Consider the following 15,462-nt stretch of genomic DNA (forward strand, 5'->3'; position numbering starts at 1 on the left):
ATAAATCAGTACAAACTTATGGAAATCTATACAGGTGCTGTGGGGAGGGGAAGGAGGTAAGGCGGGGGGGATGGGGAGAGGAAAGAGGGGGCTCAGTCTGGGACGGCCACATAGTAAGTGCTCAACAAATGCCATTATTATTATTATTATTATTATTATTATTATTATTATTATTGTTATTATTATTCAGCCACTGGGAGGGGGTTTCCACTTGATTCATTCAGTCGTATTTATTGAGCGCTGTGTGCATAGCACTGGACTAAGCGCTTAATAATGATAATAATAATAATGATAGCATTTATTAAGCGCTTACTATGTGCAAAGATGATGGTAATAATAATATGATAGCATTTATTAAGCGCTTACTATGTGCAAAGCACTGTTCTAAGCGCTGGGAAGGTTACAAGGTGATCAGGTTGTCCCACGGGGGGCTCCCAGTCTTCATCCCCATTTTCCAGATGAGGGAACTGAGGCCCCGAGAAGTGAAGTGACTGGCCCAAAGTCACCCAGCTGGCAATCGGCGGAGCCGGGATTTGAACCCACTACCTCGGACTCCAAAGCCTGGGCTCTTTCCACTGAGCCACGCTGCTTGATGCCTCCGGGGAGGTTTGGGAGCAGTGATCCGGGCGGCGGAGTGCAGTGTGGACTGGAGAGGCCGGGAGGCCGGCTAAGAGGCCGACGCAGTCCAGGAGCCGGCCGTTGAAGCCCCCGACTTAGCAGGCGGGGTGGCCTGGTGGCTAGAGTGGCGCTTAGTACAGTGCTCTGCACACAGCAAGCACTCAATACATTGCCAACTTGGACTTCCCAAGCGCTTAGTCCAGTGCTGTGCACACAGCACTCAGTACATTGCCAACTTGGACTTCCCAAGCGCTTAGTCCAGTGCTCTGCACACAGTAAGCGCTCAATAAATTGCCAGCTTGTACTTCCCAAGCGCTCAGTCCAGTGCTCTGCACACAGTACGCGCTCAATAAATCCGATTGAATGAATGAATACGATCGAATGAATGGGGCTGAGGACGCGCAGCCTGAGGAGCCTTGGTTCCGATTTCGTTCGCTCGGTCGGATCTTTAGAAGCAGCGTGGCTCCGTGGAAAGAGCCCAGGCTTTGGAGTCAGGGGTCCTGGGTTCAAGTCCCGCTCTGCCACTTGCCAGCAGGGTGACTTTGGGCAAGTCAATCAATCAATCAATCAATCGTATTTATTGAGCGCTTACTGTGTGCAGAGCACTGGACTAAGCACTTGGGAAGTCCAAGTTGGCAACATCTAGAGACGGTCCCTACCCAACAATGGGCTCACAGGCTAGAAGAAGTCACTTCTCTGGGCCTCAGTTCCCTCATCTGGAAAATGGGGATGAAGACTGGGAGCCCCCCGTGGGACAACCTGATCACCTTGTATCTCCCCAGCGCTTTAGAACAGTGCTTTGCACATAGTAAGCGCTTAATAAATTCATTCCATCATATTTATTGAGCGCTTCCTGTCTGCAGAGCACTGGACTAAGCGCTTGGGAAGGCCAAGTTGGCAACATCTAGAGACGGTCCCTACCCAACAGTGGGCTCATAGTCTAGAAGAAGTCACTTCTCTGTGCCTCAGTTCCCTCATCTGGAAAATGGGGATGAAGACTGGGAGCCCCTAATGGGACAACCTGATCACCTTGTTACCTCCCCAGTGCTTAGAACAGTGCTTTGCACATAGTAAGCGCTTAATAAATTCATTCAATCGTATTTATTGAGCGCTTACAGTGTGCAGAGCACTGGACTGAACGCTTGGGAAGTCCAAGTTGGCAGCATATAGAGACGGTCGCTGCCCAACAGTGGGCTCACAGTCTGAGCGCTTAATAATGATAATAATAATAATGATAGCATTTATTATTAAGAATAAATGCCATTATTATTGTTATTATTATTGAAGCCCGGGCCTGAGGGCCAGAGAACCGGCCTTTTAATCCCTTCTCCCGCCTCGGACGGATCACTTCTCGGTTTCTTCCACCACAGAGCGGGATTCTCATCCCCGTCCTCCCTCCCGCTTCGACTCCGGGGCTCCGTTTTATTGTACGTTTTTATGACTCTATTTTACTTGGACATATTTATTCTGTTTATTTTATTTTGTTAATATGTTTTGTTTTGTTCTCTGTCTCCACCTTCTAGACTGTGAGCCCACTATTGGGTAGGGACTGTCTCTCGATGTTGCCCACTTGGACTTCCCCAGCGCTTAGTCCAGTGCTCTGCACACAGTAAGTGCTCAATAAATATGATAGGATGAATAAAGGAGTGACGGGAATTCGCCACGGCGCTGGACGCCTGGTTTCCCAAGCGCTTAGCCCGGTGCTCTGCACACAGTAAGCGCTCAATAAATACGAGTGGATGAATGAAGCAGTGACGGGAATTCTCCACGGTGCTGGACGCCTGGTTTCCCAAGAGCTTAGTTCAGTGCTCTGCACACAGTAAGCGCTCAATAAATACAAGTGGGTAAATGAAGGAGTGACGGGAATTCGCCACGGTGCTGGACGCCTGGTTTCCCAACTGCTTAGTCCGGTGCTCTGCACACAGTAAGCGCTCAATAAATACGATTGGATGAATGAAGGAGTGACGGGAATTGGCCACGGCGCTGGTCGCCTGGTTTCCCAACTGCTTAGTCCGGTGCTCTGCACACAGTAAGCGCTCAATAAATACGATTGGATGAATGAAGGAGTGACGGGAATTCGCCACGGCGCTGGTCGCCTGGTTTCCCAAGCGCTTAGCCCGGTGCTCTGCACACAGTAAGCGCTCAATAAATACGATTGGATGAATGAAGGAGTGACGGGAATTGGCCACGGTGCTGGACTTCTGGTTTCCCAAGCGCTTAGTCCAGTGCTCTGCACACAGTAAGTGCTCAATATGAGTGGATGAATGAATGAGTGACGGGAATTCGCCATGGTGCTGGACGCCTGGTTTCCCAAGCGCTTAGTTCAGTGCTCTGTACACAGTAAGCGCTCAATAAATACGAGTGGATGAATGAAGGAGTGATGGGAATTCGCCACGGTGCTGGACGCCTGGTTTCCCAAGCGCTTCGTCCGGTGCTCCGCACACAGTAAGCGCTCAATAAATACGATCGGATGAATGAAGGAGTGACGGGAATTCGCCACGGTGCTGGTCGCCTGGTTTCCCAACTGCTTAGTCCGGTGCTCTGCACACAGTAAGCGCTCAATAAATACGATTGGATGAATGAAGGAGTGACGGGAATTCGCCACGGCGCTGGTCGCCTGGTTTCCCAAGCGCTTAGCCCGGTGCTCTGCACACAGTAAGCGCTCAATAAATACGATTGGATGAATGAAGGAGTGACGGGAATTGGCCACGGTGCTGGACTTCTGGTTTCCCAAGCGCTTAGTCCAGTGCTCTGCACACAGTAAGTGCTCAATATGAGTGGATGAATGAATGAGTGACGGGAATTCGCCATGGTGCTGGACGCCTGGTTTCCCAAGCGCTTAGTTCAGTGCTCTGTACACAGTAAGCGCTCAATAAATACAAGTGGATGAATGAAGGAGTGATGGGAATTCGCCACGGTGCTGGACGCCTGGTTTCCCAAGCGCTTAGTCCAGTGCTCTGCACACAGTAAGCGCTCAATAAATACGATTGGATGAATGAAGGAGTGACAGGAATTGGCCACGGTGCTGGACGTCTGGTTTCCCAAGCGCTTAGTCCGGTGCTCTGCACACAGTAAGCGCTCGATAAATACGATTGGATGAATGAAGGAGTGACAGGAATTGGCCACGGTGCTGGATGTCTCGTTTCCCAAGCGCTTAGTTCAGTGCTTTGTACACAGTAAGCGCTCAATAAATACAAGTGGATGAATGAAGGAGTGATGGGAATTCGCCACGGTGCTGGACGCCTGGTTTCCCAAGCGCTTCGTCCGGTGCTCCGCACACAGTAAGCGCTCAATAAATACGATCGGATGAATGAAGGAGTGACGGGAATTCGCCACGGTGCTGGTCGCCTGGTTTCCCAAACGCTTAGTCCAGTGCTCTGCACACAGTAAGCGCTCAATAAATACGATTGGATGAATGAAGGAGTGACGGGAATTCGCCACGGCGCTGGTCGCCTGGTTTCCCAAGCGCTTAGCCCGGTGCTCTGCACACAGTAAGCGCTCAATAAATACGATTGGATGAATGAAGGAGTGACGGGAATTGGCCACGGTGCTGGACTTCTGGTTTCCCAAGCGCTTAGTCCAGTGCTCTGCACACAGTAAGTGCTCAATATGAGTGGATGAATGAATGAGTGACGGGAATTCGCCATGGTGCTGGACGCCTGGTTTCCCAAGCGCTTAGTTCAGTGCTCTGTACACAGTAAGCGCTCAATAAATACGAGTGGATGAATGAAGGAGTGATGGGAATTCGCCACGGTGCTGGACGCCTGGTTTCCCAAGCGCTTCGTCCGGTGCTCCGCACACAGTAAGCGCTCAATAAATACGATCGGATGAATGAAGGAGTGACGGGAATTCGCCACGGTGCTGGTCGCCTGGTTTCCCAACTGCTTAGTCCGGTGCTCTGCACACAGTAAGCGCTCAATAAATACGATTGGATGAATGAAGGAGTGACGGGAATTCGCCACGGCGCTGGTCGCCTGGTTTCCCAAGCGCTTAGCCCGGTGCTCTGCACACAGTAAGCGCTCAATAAATACGATTGGATGAATGAAGGAGTGACGGGAATTGGCCACGGTGCTGGACTTCTGGTTTCCCAAGCGCTTAGTCCAGTGCTCTGCACACAGTAAGTGCTCAATATGAGTGGATGAATGAATGAGTGACGGGAATTCGCCATGGTGCTGGACGCCTGGTTTCCCAAGCGCTTAGTTCAGTGCTCTGTACACAGTAAGCGCTCAATAAATACGAGTGGATGAATGAAGGAGTGATGGGAATTCGCCACGGTGCTGGACGCCTGGTTTCCCAAGCGCTTCGTCCGGTGCTCCGCACACAGTAAGCGCTCAATAAATACGATCGGATGAATGAAGGAGTGACGGGAATTCGCCACGGTGCTGGTCGCCTGGTTTCCCAAGTGCTTAGTCCGGTGCTCTGCACACAGTAAGCGCTCAATAAATACGATTGGATGAATGAAGGAGTGACGGGAATTCGCCACGGCGCTGGTCGCCTGGTTTCCCAAGCGCTTAGCCCGGTGCTCTGCACACAGTAAGCGCTCAATAAATACGATTGGATGAATGAAGGAGTGACGGGAATTGGCCACGGTGCTGGACTTCTGGTTTCCCAAGCGCTTAGTCCAGTGCTCTGCACACAGTAAGTGCTCAATATGAGTGGATGAATGAATGAGTGACGGGAATTCGCCATGGTGCTGGACGCCTGGTTTCCCAAGCGCTTAGTTCAGTGCTGTGTACACAGTAAGCGCTCAATAAATACAAGTGGATGAATGAAGGAGTGATGGGAATTCGCCACGGTGCTGGACGCCTGGTTTCCCAAGCGCTTCGTCCGGTGCTCCGCACACAGTAAGCGCTCAATAAATACGATCGGATGAATGAAGGAGTGACGGGAATTCGCCACGGTGCTGGTCGCCTGGTTTCCCAAACGCTTAGTCCAGTGCTCTGCACACAGTAAGCGCTCAATAAATACGATTGGATGAATGAAGGAGTGACAGGAATTGGCCACGGTGCTGGACGTCTGGTTTCCCAAGCGCTTAGTCCGGTGCTCTGAACACAGTAAGCGCTCGATAAATACGATTGGATGAATGAAGGAGTGACAGGAATTGGCCACGGTGCTGGATGTCTGGTTTCCCAAGCGCTTAGTCCGGTGCTCTGCACACAGTAAGCGCTCGATAAATACGAGTGGTTGAATGAATGAGTGACGGGAATTCACCACGGTGCTGGACGCCTGGTTTCCCAAGTGTTTAGTCCGGTGCTCTGCACACAGTAAGCGCTCAATAAATACGATTGGACGAATGAAGGAATGACGGGAATTCACCACGGTGCTGGTCGCCTAGTTTCCCAAGCGCTTAGTCCGGTGCTCTGCACACAGTAAGCGCTCAATAAATACTGTCGGATGAATGAAGGAGTGCGGGAATTCGCCACGGTGCTGGTCGCCTGGTTTCCCAAGCGCTTAGCCCGGTGCTCTGCAATCAATCAATCAATCAATCAATCGTATTTATTGAGCGCTTACTGTGTGCAGGGCACTGTGCTAAGCTCTTGGGAAGTCCAAGTTGGCAACATCTAGAGACAGTTCCTACCCAACTGTGGGCTCACAGTCTAAAAGGGGGAGACAAAACCAAACATACTAACAAAATAAAATAAATAGAATAGATACAAGCAAAATCAATGAATCAATCAATCAATCAATCAATTGTATTTATTGAGCGCTTACTGTGTGCAGAGCACTGTACGAAGCGCTTGGTAAGTCCAAGTTGGCAACTTATAGAGACAGTCCCTACCCAACAGTGGGCTTGCAGTCTAAAAGGGGGAGACAGAGAACAAAACCAAGCATGCTAACAAAATAAAATAAATAGAATAGATATGTACAAGCAAAATAAATAATCAATCAATCAATCAATCGTATTTATTGAGTGCTTACTGTGTGCAGAGCACTGTACGAAGCGCTTGTGAAGTCCAAGTTGGCAACGTATAGAGAAAGTCCCTACCCAACAGTGGGCTCACAGTCTAAAAGGGGGAGACGGAGAACAAAACCAAGCATGCTAACAAAATAAAATAAATAGAATAGATATGTACAAGCAAAATAAATAAATAATCAATCAATCATATTTATTGAGTGCTTTCTGTGTGCAGAGCACTGTACTAAGCGCCTGGGAAGTACAAGTTGGCAACATATAGAGACAGTCCCTACCCAATGACGGGCTCACAGTCTAAAAGGGGGAGACAGAGAACAAAACCAAACATACTAACAAAATAAAATAAATAGAATAGATATGTACAAGCAAAATAAATAAATAAATAGAGTAATAAATATGTACAAACATATACGTATATACAGGTATATGCATATGTGTATACTCTGCATACAGTAAGCGCTCATTAAATACGAGTGGATTTTAGACTTTTAGACTGTGAGCCCACTGTTGGGTAGGGACTGTCTCTATATAATAATGATGGCATTTATTAAGCGCTCGCTATGTGCAAAGCACCGTTCTAAGCGCTGGGGAGGTTACAAGGTGATCAGGTTGTCCCACGGGGGGCTCCCAGTCTTCATCCCCATTTTCCAGATGAGGGAACTGAGGCCCAGAGAAGTGAGGTGACTTGCCCAAAGTCACCCAGCTGACAATTGGCGGAGTCAGGATTCGAACCCATGGCCTCTGACTCCAAAGCCCGGGTTCTTTCCACTGCGCCACGCTGCTTCCCATATATACATATCATCATCATCATCATCATCATCAATCGTATTTATTGAGCGCTTTCTATGTGCAGAGCACTGTACTAAGCGCTTGGGAAGTACAAATTGGCAACATCTAGAGACGGTCCCTACCCAACAGTGGGCTCACAGTCTAAAAGGGGGAGACAGAGAACAAAACCAAACATACTAACAAAATAAAATAAATAGAATAGATATGTACAAGTAAAATAGAGTAATAAATATGTACAAACACATATACATATATACAGGTATATGCATATATGTGTATACTCTGCACACAGTAAGCGCTCAATAAATACGAGTGGATTTTGGACTGTGAGCCCACTGTTGGGTAGGGACCGTCTCTAGATGTTGCCAACTTGGACTTCCCAAGCGCTTAGTCCAGTGCTCCGCACCCAGTCAGCGCTCAATAAATACGACTGATTGATTGATTGAGTGGATGAATGAAGGAGTGACGGGAATTGGCCACGGTGCTGGACGCGTGGTCAGCGGTCGGGAAGCGGCCCGTGAAAGGAAGGGGGGAGAGCGGCCAATACGGCAGCCGGGTGGGGGGGAGAGGGGGGTCTCCCCCATCCTCACCGCCCCCCCCAAACTCCCAGTTTCAGCAGCCCCAGGGGCTTCGAAGCCAAAAGCTGGAAAGCGGAGGGGCGAGAGCGAGGCAGCCCCAAGGAGAAGACGCTGGATTGCGGGCAGATGGTGTGGGGCCTGGCCTTCAGCCCCTGGCCCGGCCGGACGCCGCTGTGGCCCCGCCGGCCCCCGCCGGCCCCCGGCCTCGTTCTGGCCACGGGCCTCAGCGACGGGCACATCAAGGTCTGGGAAGTGCACACAGGTGAGCGGGACCCCGGCCGCGGGCTGTGGGGGGGTGGGAAGCCCCCCGGGGGGACCCCCAGACCCACGGCCCCGTCCTCCCGCCGCCCCCAGGACGGCTCCTCCTCAACCTGGCCGGACACCAGGACGTGGTGCGAGACCTCAGCTTCGCTCCCAACGGGAACCTGATCCTGGTGTCGGCCTCCCGCGATAAGACCCTGCGCATCTGGGACCTCCGCAGAGAGGGTAAGGGGACCATCATCATCATCATCATCATCATCAATCGTATTTATTGAGCGCTTACTATGTGCAGAGCACTGGACTAAGCGCTTGGGAAGTACAAATTGGCAACATGTAGAGACAGTCCCTACCCAACAGTGGGCTCACAGTCTAAAGGATAGACTGTCACAAACCTATATACACCTATATAAATAGAATAGATATGTACAAGTAAAATAAATCAATAGAGTAATAAATATGTACACACCTATATACAGGCTCCTTTAGACTGTGAGCCCACTGTTGGGTAGGGACCGTCCCTATATAATAATAATACCAATAATGTTGGCATTTGTTAAGCGCTTACTATGTGCAAAGCACTGTTCTAAGCACTTGGGAAGTACAAATTGGCAACATGTAGAGACAGTCCCTACCCAACAGTGGGCTCACAGTCTAAAAGGGACCTATACATATGTATAGCCTGTATATAGGTGTGTACATATTTATTACTCTGTTGATTTATTTTACTTGTACATATCTATTCTATTTATATAGGTGTATATAGGTTTGTGACAGTCTATCCTTTAGACTGTGAGCCCACTGTTGGGTAGGGACCGTCCCTATATAATAATAATACCAATAATGTTGGCATTTGTTAAGCGCTTACTATGTGCAAAGCACTGGACTAAGCGCTTGGGAAGTACAAATTGGCAACATCTAGAGACAGTCCCTACCCAACAGTGGGCTCACAGTCTAAAAGGGACCTATACATATGTATAGCCTGTATATAGGTGTGTACATAATTATTACTCTATTGATTTATTTTACTTGTACATATCTATTCTATTTATATAGGTGTATATAGGTTTGTGACAGTCTATCCTTTAGACTGTGAGCCCACTGTTGGGTAGGGACCGTCCCTATATAATAATAATACCAATAATGTTGGCATTTGTTAAGCGCTTACTATGTGCAAAGCACTGGACTAAGCGCTTGGGAAGTACAAATTGGCAACATCTAGAGACAGTCCCTACCCAACAGTGGGCTCACAGTCTAAAAGGGACCTATACATATGTATAGCCTGTATATAGGTGTGTACATAATTATTACTCTATTGATTTATTTTACTTGTACATATCTATTCTATTTATATAGGTGTATATAGGTTTGTGACAGTCTATCCTTTAGACTGTGAGCCCACTGTTGGGTAGGGACCGTCCCTATATAATAATAATACCAATAATGTTGGCATTTGTTAAGCGCTTACTATGTGCAAAGCACTGGACTAAGCGCTTGGGAAGTACAAATTGGCAACATCTAGAGACAGTCCCTACCCAACAGTGGGCTCACAGTCTAAAAGGGACCTATACATATGTATAGCCTGTATATAGGTGTGTGCATATTTATTACTCTATTGATTTATTTTACTTGTACATATCTATTCTATTTATATAGGTGTATATAGGTTTGTGACAGTCTATCCTTTAGACTGTGAGCCCACTGTTGGGTAGGGACCATCCCTATATAATAATAATACCAATAATGTTGGCATTTGTTAAGCGCTTACTATGTGCAAAGCACTGTTCTAAGCGCTGGGGGGGGATACAAAGTGATCAGGTTGTCCCATGTGGGGTTCATGGTCTTAATCCCCATTTTACAGATGAGGTCACTGAGGCTCAGAGAAGTTAAATGACTTGCCCAAGGTCACACAGCAGACATGTGGGGATTCGAACCCATGACCTCTGACTCCAAAGCCCGTGCTCTTTCCACTGAGCCACGCTGTTTCTCACGCTGTTTCTATTCTATTTATATATATGTATATATGTTGCCAACTGGGACTCCCCAAGCGCTTAGTCCAGTGCTCTGCACACAGTAAGCGCTCAATAAATACGATTGATGATGATATGTTTGTACATATTTATTACTCTATTTATTTTACTTGTACATGTCTGTTCTATTTATATACATGTATATATGTTTGTACATATTTATTACTCTATTTTACCTGTACATATCTATTCTATTTATATATATGTATATAGGTTTGTACATATTTATTACTCTATTTTACTTGTACATATCTATTCTATTTATATATATGTATATGTGTGTACATATTTATTACTCTATGTTACTTGTACATATCTATTCTATTTATATATATGTACATATGTTTGTACATATTTATTACTCTATTTTACTTGTACATACCTATTCTATTTATATATATGTAAAGTGCTTAGTACAGTGCTCTGCACACAGTAAGTGCTCAATAAATACGATTGATTGATAGATATATGTATATATGTTTGTACATATTTATTACTCTATTTATTTATTTATTTTACTTGTACCTATCTATTCTATTTATTTTATTTTGTTAGTATGTTTGGTTTTGTTCTCTGTCTCCCCCTTTTAGACTGTGAGCCCACTGCTGGGTAGGGACTGTCTCTATATGTTGCCAACTTGGACTTCCCAAGCGCTTAGTATGGTGCTCGGCACATAGTAAGTGCTCAATAAATGCGATTGATTGATTGATTGCTCTGCACACAGTAAGCGCTCAATAAGTACGATTGATGATGATGATGACCAAGGGAAGTGACTTGTCCAAGGTCACGCAGCAGACGAGTGGCCGAGCGGGAAGGAGAACCCGTCACCGTTTCCAGTAAAGCCACACTGCTTCTCTGAAGTATGGACTGAAGTGGGGAGAGGCCGGTGGGGAGGTCAGAAAGGAGGCTGATGCGGTCATCTAGGCGGGATATTCATTCATTCATTCATTCATTCATTCATTCATTCATTCTGTCGTATTCATTGAGCGCTTACTTAATGTGTTTTGTTTTGTTGTCCGTCTCCCCCTTCTAGACTGTGAGCCCACTGTCGGGTAGGGACCGTCTCTAGATGTTGCCAACTTGGACTTCCCAAGCGCTTAGTGCAGTGCTCTGCACACAGTAAGCGCTCAATAAGTACGATTGATGATGATGATGACCAAGGGAAGTGACTTGTCCAAGGTCACGCAGCAGGCGAGTGGCCGAGCGGGGAGGAGAACCCGTCACCGTTTCCAGTAAAGCCACACTGCTTCTCTGAAGTATGGACTGAAATGGGGAGAGGCCGGTGGGGAGGTCAAAAAGGAGGCTGATGCAGTCATCTAGGCGGGATAGTCATTCATTCATTCATCCATTCATTCATTCATTCAGTCGTATTCATTGAGCGCTTACTTAATGTGTTTTGTTTTGTTGTCCGTCTCCCCCTTCTAGACTGTGAGCCCACTGTCGGGTAGGGACCGTCTCTAGATGTTGCCAACTTGGACTTCCCAAGCGCTTAGTGCAGTGCTCTGCACACAGTAAGCGCTCAATAAGTACGATTGATGATGATGATGACCAAGGGAAGTGACTTGTCCAAGGTCACGCAGCAGGCGAGTGGCCGAGCGGGGAGGAGAACCCGTCACCGTTTCCAGTAAAGCCACACTGCTTCTCTGAAGTATGGACTGAGGTGGGGAGAGGCCGGTGGGGAGGTCAGAAAGGAGGCTGATGCGGTCATCTAGGCGGGACATTCATTCAATCGTATTTATTGAGCGCTTACTGTAGAATACTGTATTTTTTATTCTTCCTGTCAGTAGAATAAAAACGTACAAGAAAAATAAATAGAGTGACTGCACTAACGTGGTTTGGATGGAGAGGAAAGGGCGGATTCATTCATTCATTCAAGCGCTTAGTCCAGTGCTCTGCACACAGTAAGCGCTCAATAAATGCGATTGAATGAATGAATGAATGAATCCGCCCTTTCCTCTCCATCCAAACCACGTTAGTACAGTCACTCTATTTTACTTGTACATTTTTATTCTACTTATTTTATTTAATTAATATGTTTTGTTTTGTTGTCTGTCTCCCCCTTCTAGACTGTGAGCCCGCTGTCGGGTAGGGACCGTCTCTAGATGTTGCCGACTTGGACTTCCCAAGCGTTTAGTACAGTGCTCTGCACAGACTAAGCACTCAATAAATACGATTGAATGACTGTATGATCGATTATGTATGCATTATGCAATGCATGCACATACAATGTGTTATACAATTTTATTTGTCCATATTTATTCTATTTATTTTATTTGGTTAATATGTTTTGCTTTGTTGTCTGTCTCCCCCATCTAGACTGTGAGCCCGCTGTTGGGTAGGGATCGTCTCTAGATGTTGCCGCCTTGGACTTCCCAAGCGCTTAGTACAGTGCTGTGCACACAGTAAGTGCTCAATAAATACGATTGAATGAATGAATTTATTAAACGCTTACTATGTGCAAAGCACTGTACTGAGCGCTGGGATTTGCAGCGTGGCTCAGTGGAAAGAGCCCGGGCTTGGGAGTCAGAGGTTGTGGGTTTTAATCCCGGCTCCGCCAATTGCCAGCTGGGTGACTTTGGATAAGTCACTTCTTCTCTGGGCCTCGGTTCCCTCATCTGGAAAATGGGGATGAATCAATCGTATTTATTGAGCGCTTACTATGTGCAGAGCACTGTACTAAGCACTTGGGAAGTACAAATTGGCAACACGTAGAGACAGTCCCAAACCAACATTGGGCTCACAGTCTAAAAGGGGGAGAAAGAGAACAGAACCAAACATACCAACAAAATAAAATAAATAGGATAGAAATGTACAAGCAAAATAAATAAATAAATAAATAAATAGAGTGATAAATATGTACAACCATATATACATATATACAGGTGCTGTGGGGAAGGGAAGGAGGTAAGATGAGGGGGTGGAGAGGGGGACGAGGGGGAGAGGATGAAGACGGTGAGCCCCCTGTGGGGCAACCTGATCACCTTGTATCCTCCCCAGTGCTTAGAACAGTGCTTTGCACATAGTAAGCACTTAATAAATGCCATCATTATTATTCTCTGGGCCTCAGTTCCCTCATCTGGTAAGTGGGGATGAAGACCGGAAGCCCCCCGTGGGACAACCTGATCACCTTGTAACCTCCCCAGTGCTTAGAACAGTGCTTTGCACATAGTAAGCGCTCAATAAATGCCATTATTATTATTATTATTATTATTATTATTATTCTCTGGGCCTTGGTTTCCTCATCTGGAAAGTGGGGATGAAGACCAGGAGCCCCCCCGGGGACAACCTGATCACCTTGTAACCTCCCCAGTGCTTAGTACAGTGCTTGGCACATTAGTAAGTGCTTAATAAATGCCATCATTATTATTATTATTATTATTATTCTCTGGGCCTTGGTTCCCTCCTTTGTAAAATGGGGATGAAGACCAGGAGCCCCCCAGGGGACAGCCTGATCACCTTGTAACCTCCCCAGTGCTTAGAACAGTGCTTGGCACATAGTAAGTGCTTAATAAATGCCATCATTATTGTTAAGACTGTGAGCCCCCCGTGGGACAACCTGATCACCTTGTAACCTCCCCAGCGCTTAGAACAGTGCTTTGCACATAGTAAGTGCTTAATAAATGCCGTCATTATTATATTTTGATGCGATTGATGCCTGTCTACTTGTTTTGTTTCATTGTCTCCCCCTTCTAGACTGTGAGCCCGTTGTGGGCAGGGACCGTCCCTATCTGTTCCCAAACTGTCCTTCCCAAGCGCTCAGCCCAGTGCTCTGCACACAGTAAGCGCTCAATAAACACGATTGAATGAATGAATGAATAATAATAATAATGATGGCATTTGTTAAGCGCTTACTATGTGCCAAGCGCTTACTATGTGCCAAGCACTGTTCTCAGCCCTCAGGGAGATACCGGGTAATCGTGTTGTCCCCCGTGGGGCTCACAGTCTTCATCCCCATTTGACAGATGAGGGAACCGAGGCCCAGAGAAGGGAAGTGACTCGCCCAAGGTCCCTCAGCAGACAAGCGGCGGAGCCGGAATTAGAACCCACGACCTCTGACACCCAAGCCCGGGCTTTTTCCATAAAGCCCTCGAGAAGCAGCGTGGCTCAGTGGAAAGAGCCCGGGCTTTGGAGTCAGTGGTCATGGGTTCAAATCCCGGCTCCACCACTTGTCGGCTGTGTGACTTTGGGCGAGTCACTTCACTTCTCTGGGCCTCAGTTCCCTCATCTGGAAAATGGTCATTCATTCATTCATTGTCGTATTTATTGAGCACTTACTGTGTGCAGAGCACTGGACTAAGCGCTTGGGAAGGACAAGTTGGCAACATCTAGAGGCGGTCCCTACCCAACAGCGGGCTCACAGTCTAGAAGGGGGAGACAGACGACAAAACAAAACATAGTAACAAAATAAAATAAATAAATATGTACAAATACAATTGTCTAGAAGGGGGAAGGTTATTAATCAATCGTATTTATTGAGCTCTTACTGGGTGCAGAGCACTGTACTAAGCGCTTGGGAAGTCCAAGTTGGCAACATATAGAGACCGTCCCTACCCAACAGCGGGCTCACAGTCTAGAAGGGGGAGAAAGACAACAAAACAAAACATATTAACAAAATAAAATAAATAAATATGTACAAATACAATTGTGTAGAAGGGGGAAGGTTATTAATCAGTCGTATTTATTGAGCGCTTACTGCGTGCAGAGCACTGTACTAAGCGCTTGGGAAGTCCAAGTTGGCAACACAGAGAGACGGTCCCTACCCAACAGTGGGCTCACAGTCTAGAAGGGGGAGATGGAGAACAAAACCAAACACATTAACAAAATAAAATAAATAGAATAGATACGTACAAGTAAAACGAATAAATAAATAGAGTAATAAATATGTATAAACATATATCAATCAATCGTATTTATTGAGCGCTTACTGTGTGCAGAGCACTGGACTAAGCGCTTGGGAGGTCCAAGTCGGCAGCATCTAGAGACGGTCCCTACCCGACAGCGGGCTCACAGTCTAGAAGGGGGACACAGACAACAAAACAAAACATACTAACAAAATAAAATAAATAGAATAAATATGTACAAATAAAATTGTATGATACATTGTATATGTATGCATTGTATAATGCGTACATAATCGATCATACAGCCATTCATTCAATCGTATTTATTGAGTGCTTACTGTGATTGTCTAGACTGTGAGCCCACTGTTGGGTAGGGACCGTCTCTATATGTTGCCGACTTGTACTTCCCAAGCGCTTAGTACAGTGCTGTGCGC

General features: G+C 46.7%; 1 protein-coding gene across 2 annotated transcripts in view; it reads left to right on the forward strand.

Moving 5' to 3' along the window:
• The window catches only part of WSB2 (WD repeat and SOCS box containing 2), a 71,402-nt gene that overhangs the window by 22,123 nt on the left and 33,817 nt on the right, over positions 1 to 15,462 (forward strand). For both annotated transcript variants that reach the window (XM_038763341.1, XM_038763342.1), the window contains exons 3-4: positions 7,932 to 8,161; positions 8,254 to 8,385. In XM_038763341.1, coding sequence (XP_038619269.1) covers positions 7,932 to 8,161; positions 8,254 to 8,385 — 362 coding nt within the window. The remainder of the gene's footprint in view (positions 1 to 7,931; positions 8,162 to 8,253; positions 8,386 to 15,462) is intronic.

This window comes from Tachyglossus aculeatus, chromosome 21, assembly GCF_015852505.1.
Source record: "Tachyglossus aculeatus isolate mTacAcu1 chromosome 21, mTacAcu1.pri, whole genome shotgun sequence".
NCBI lineage: Eukaryota > Metazoa > Chordata > Mammalia > Monotremata > Tachyglossidae > Tachyglossus > Tachyglossus aculeatus.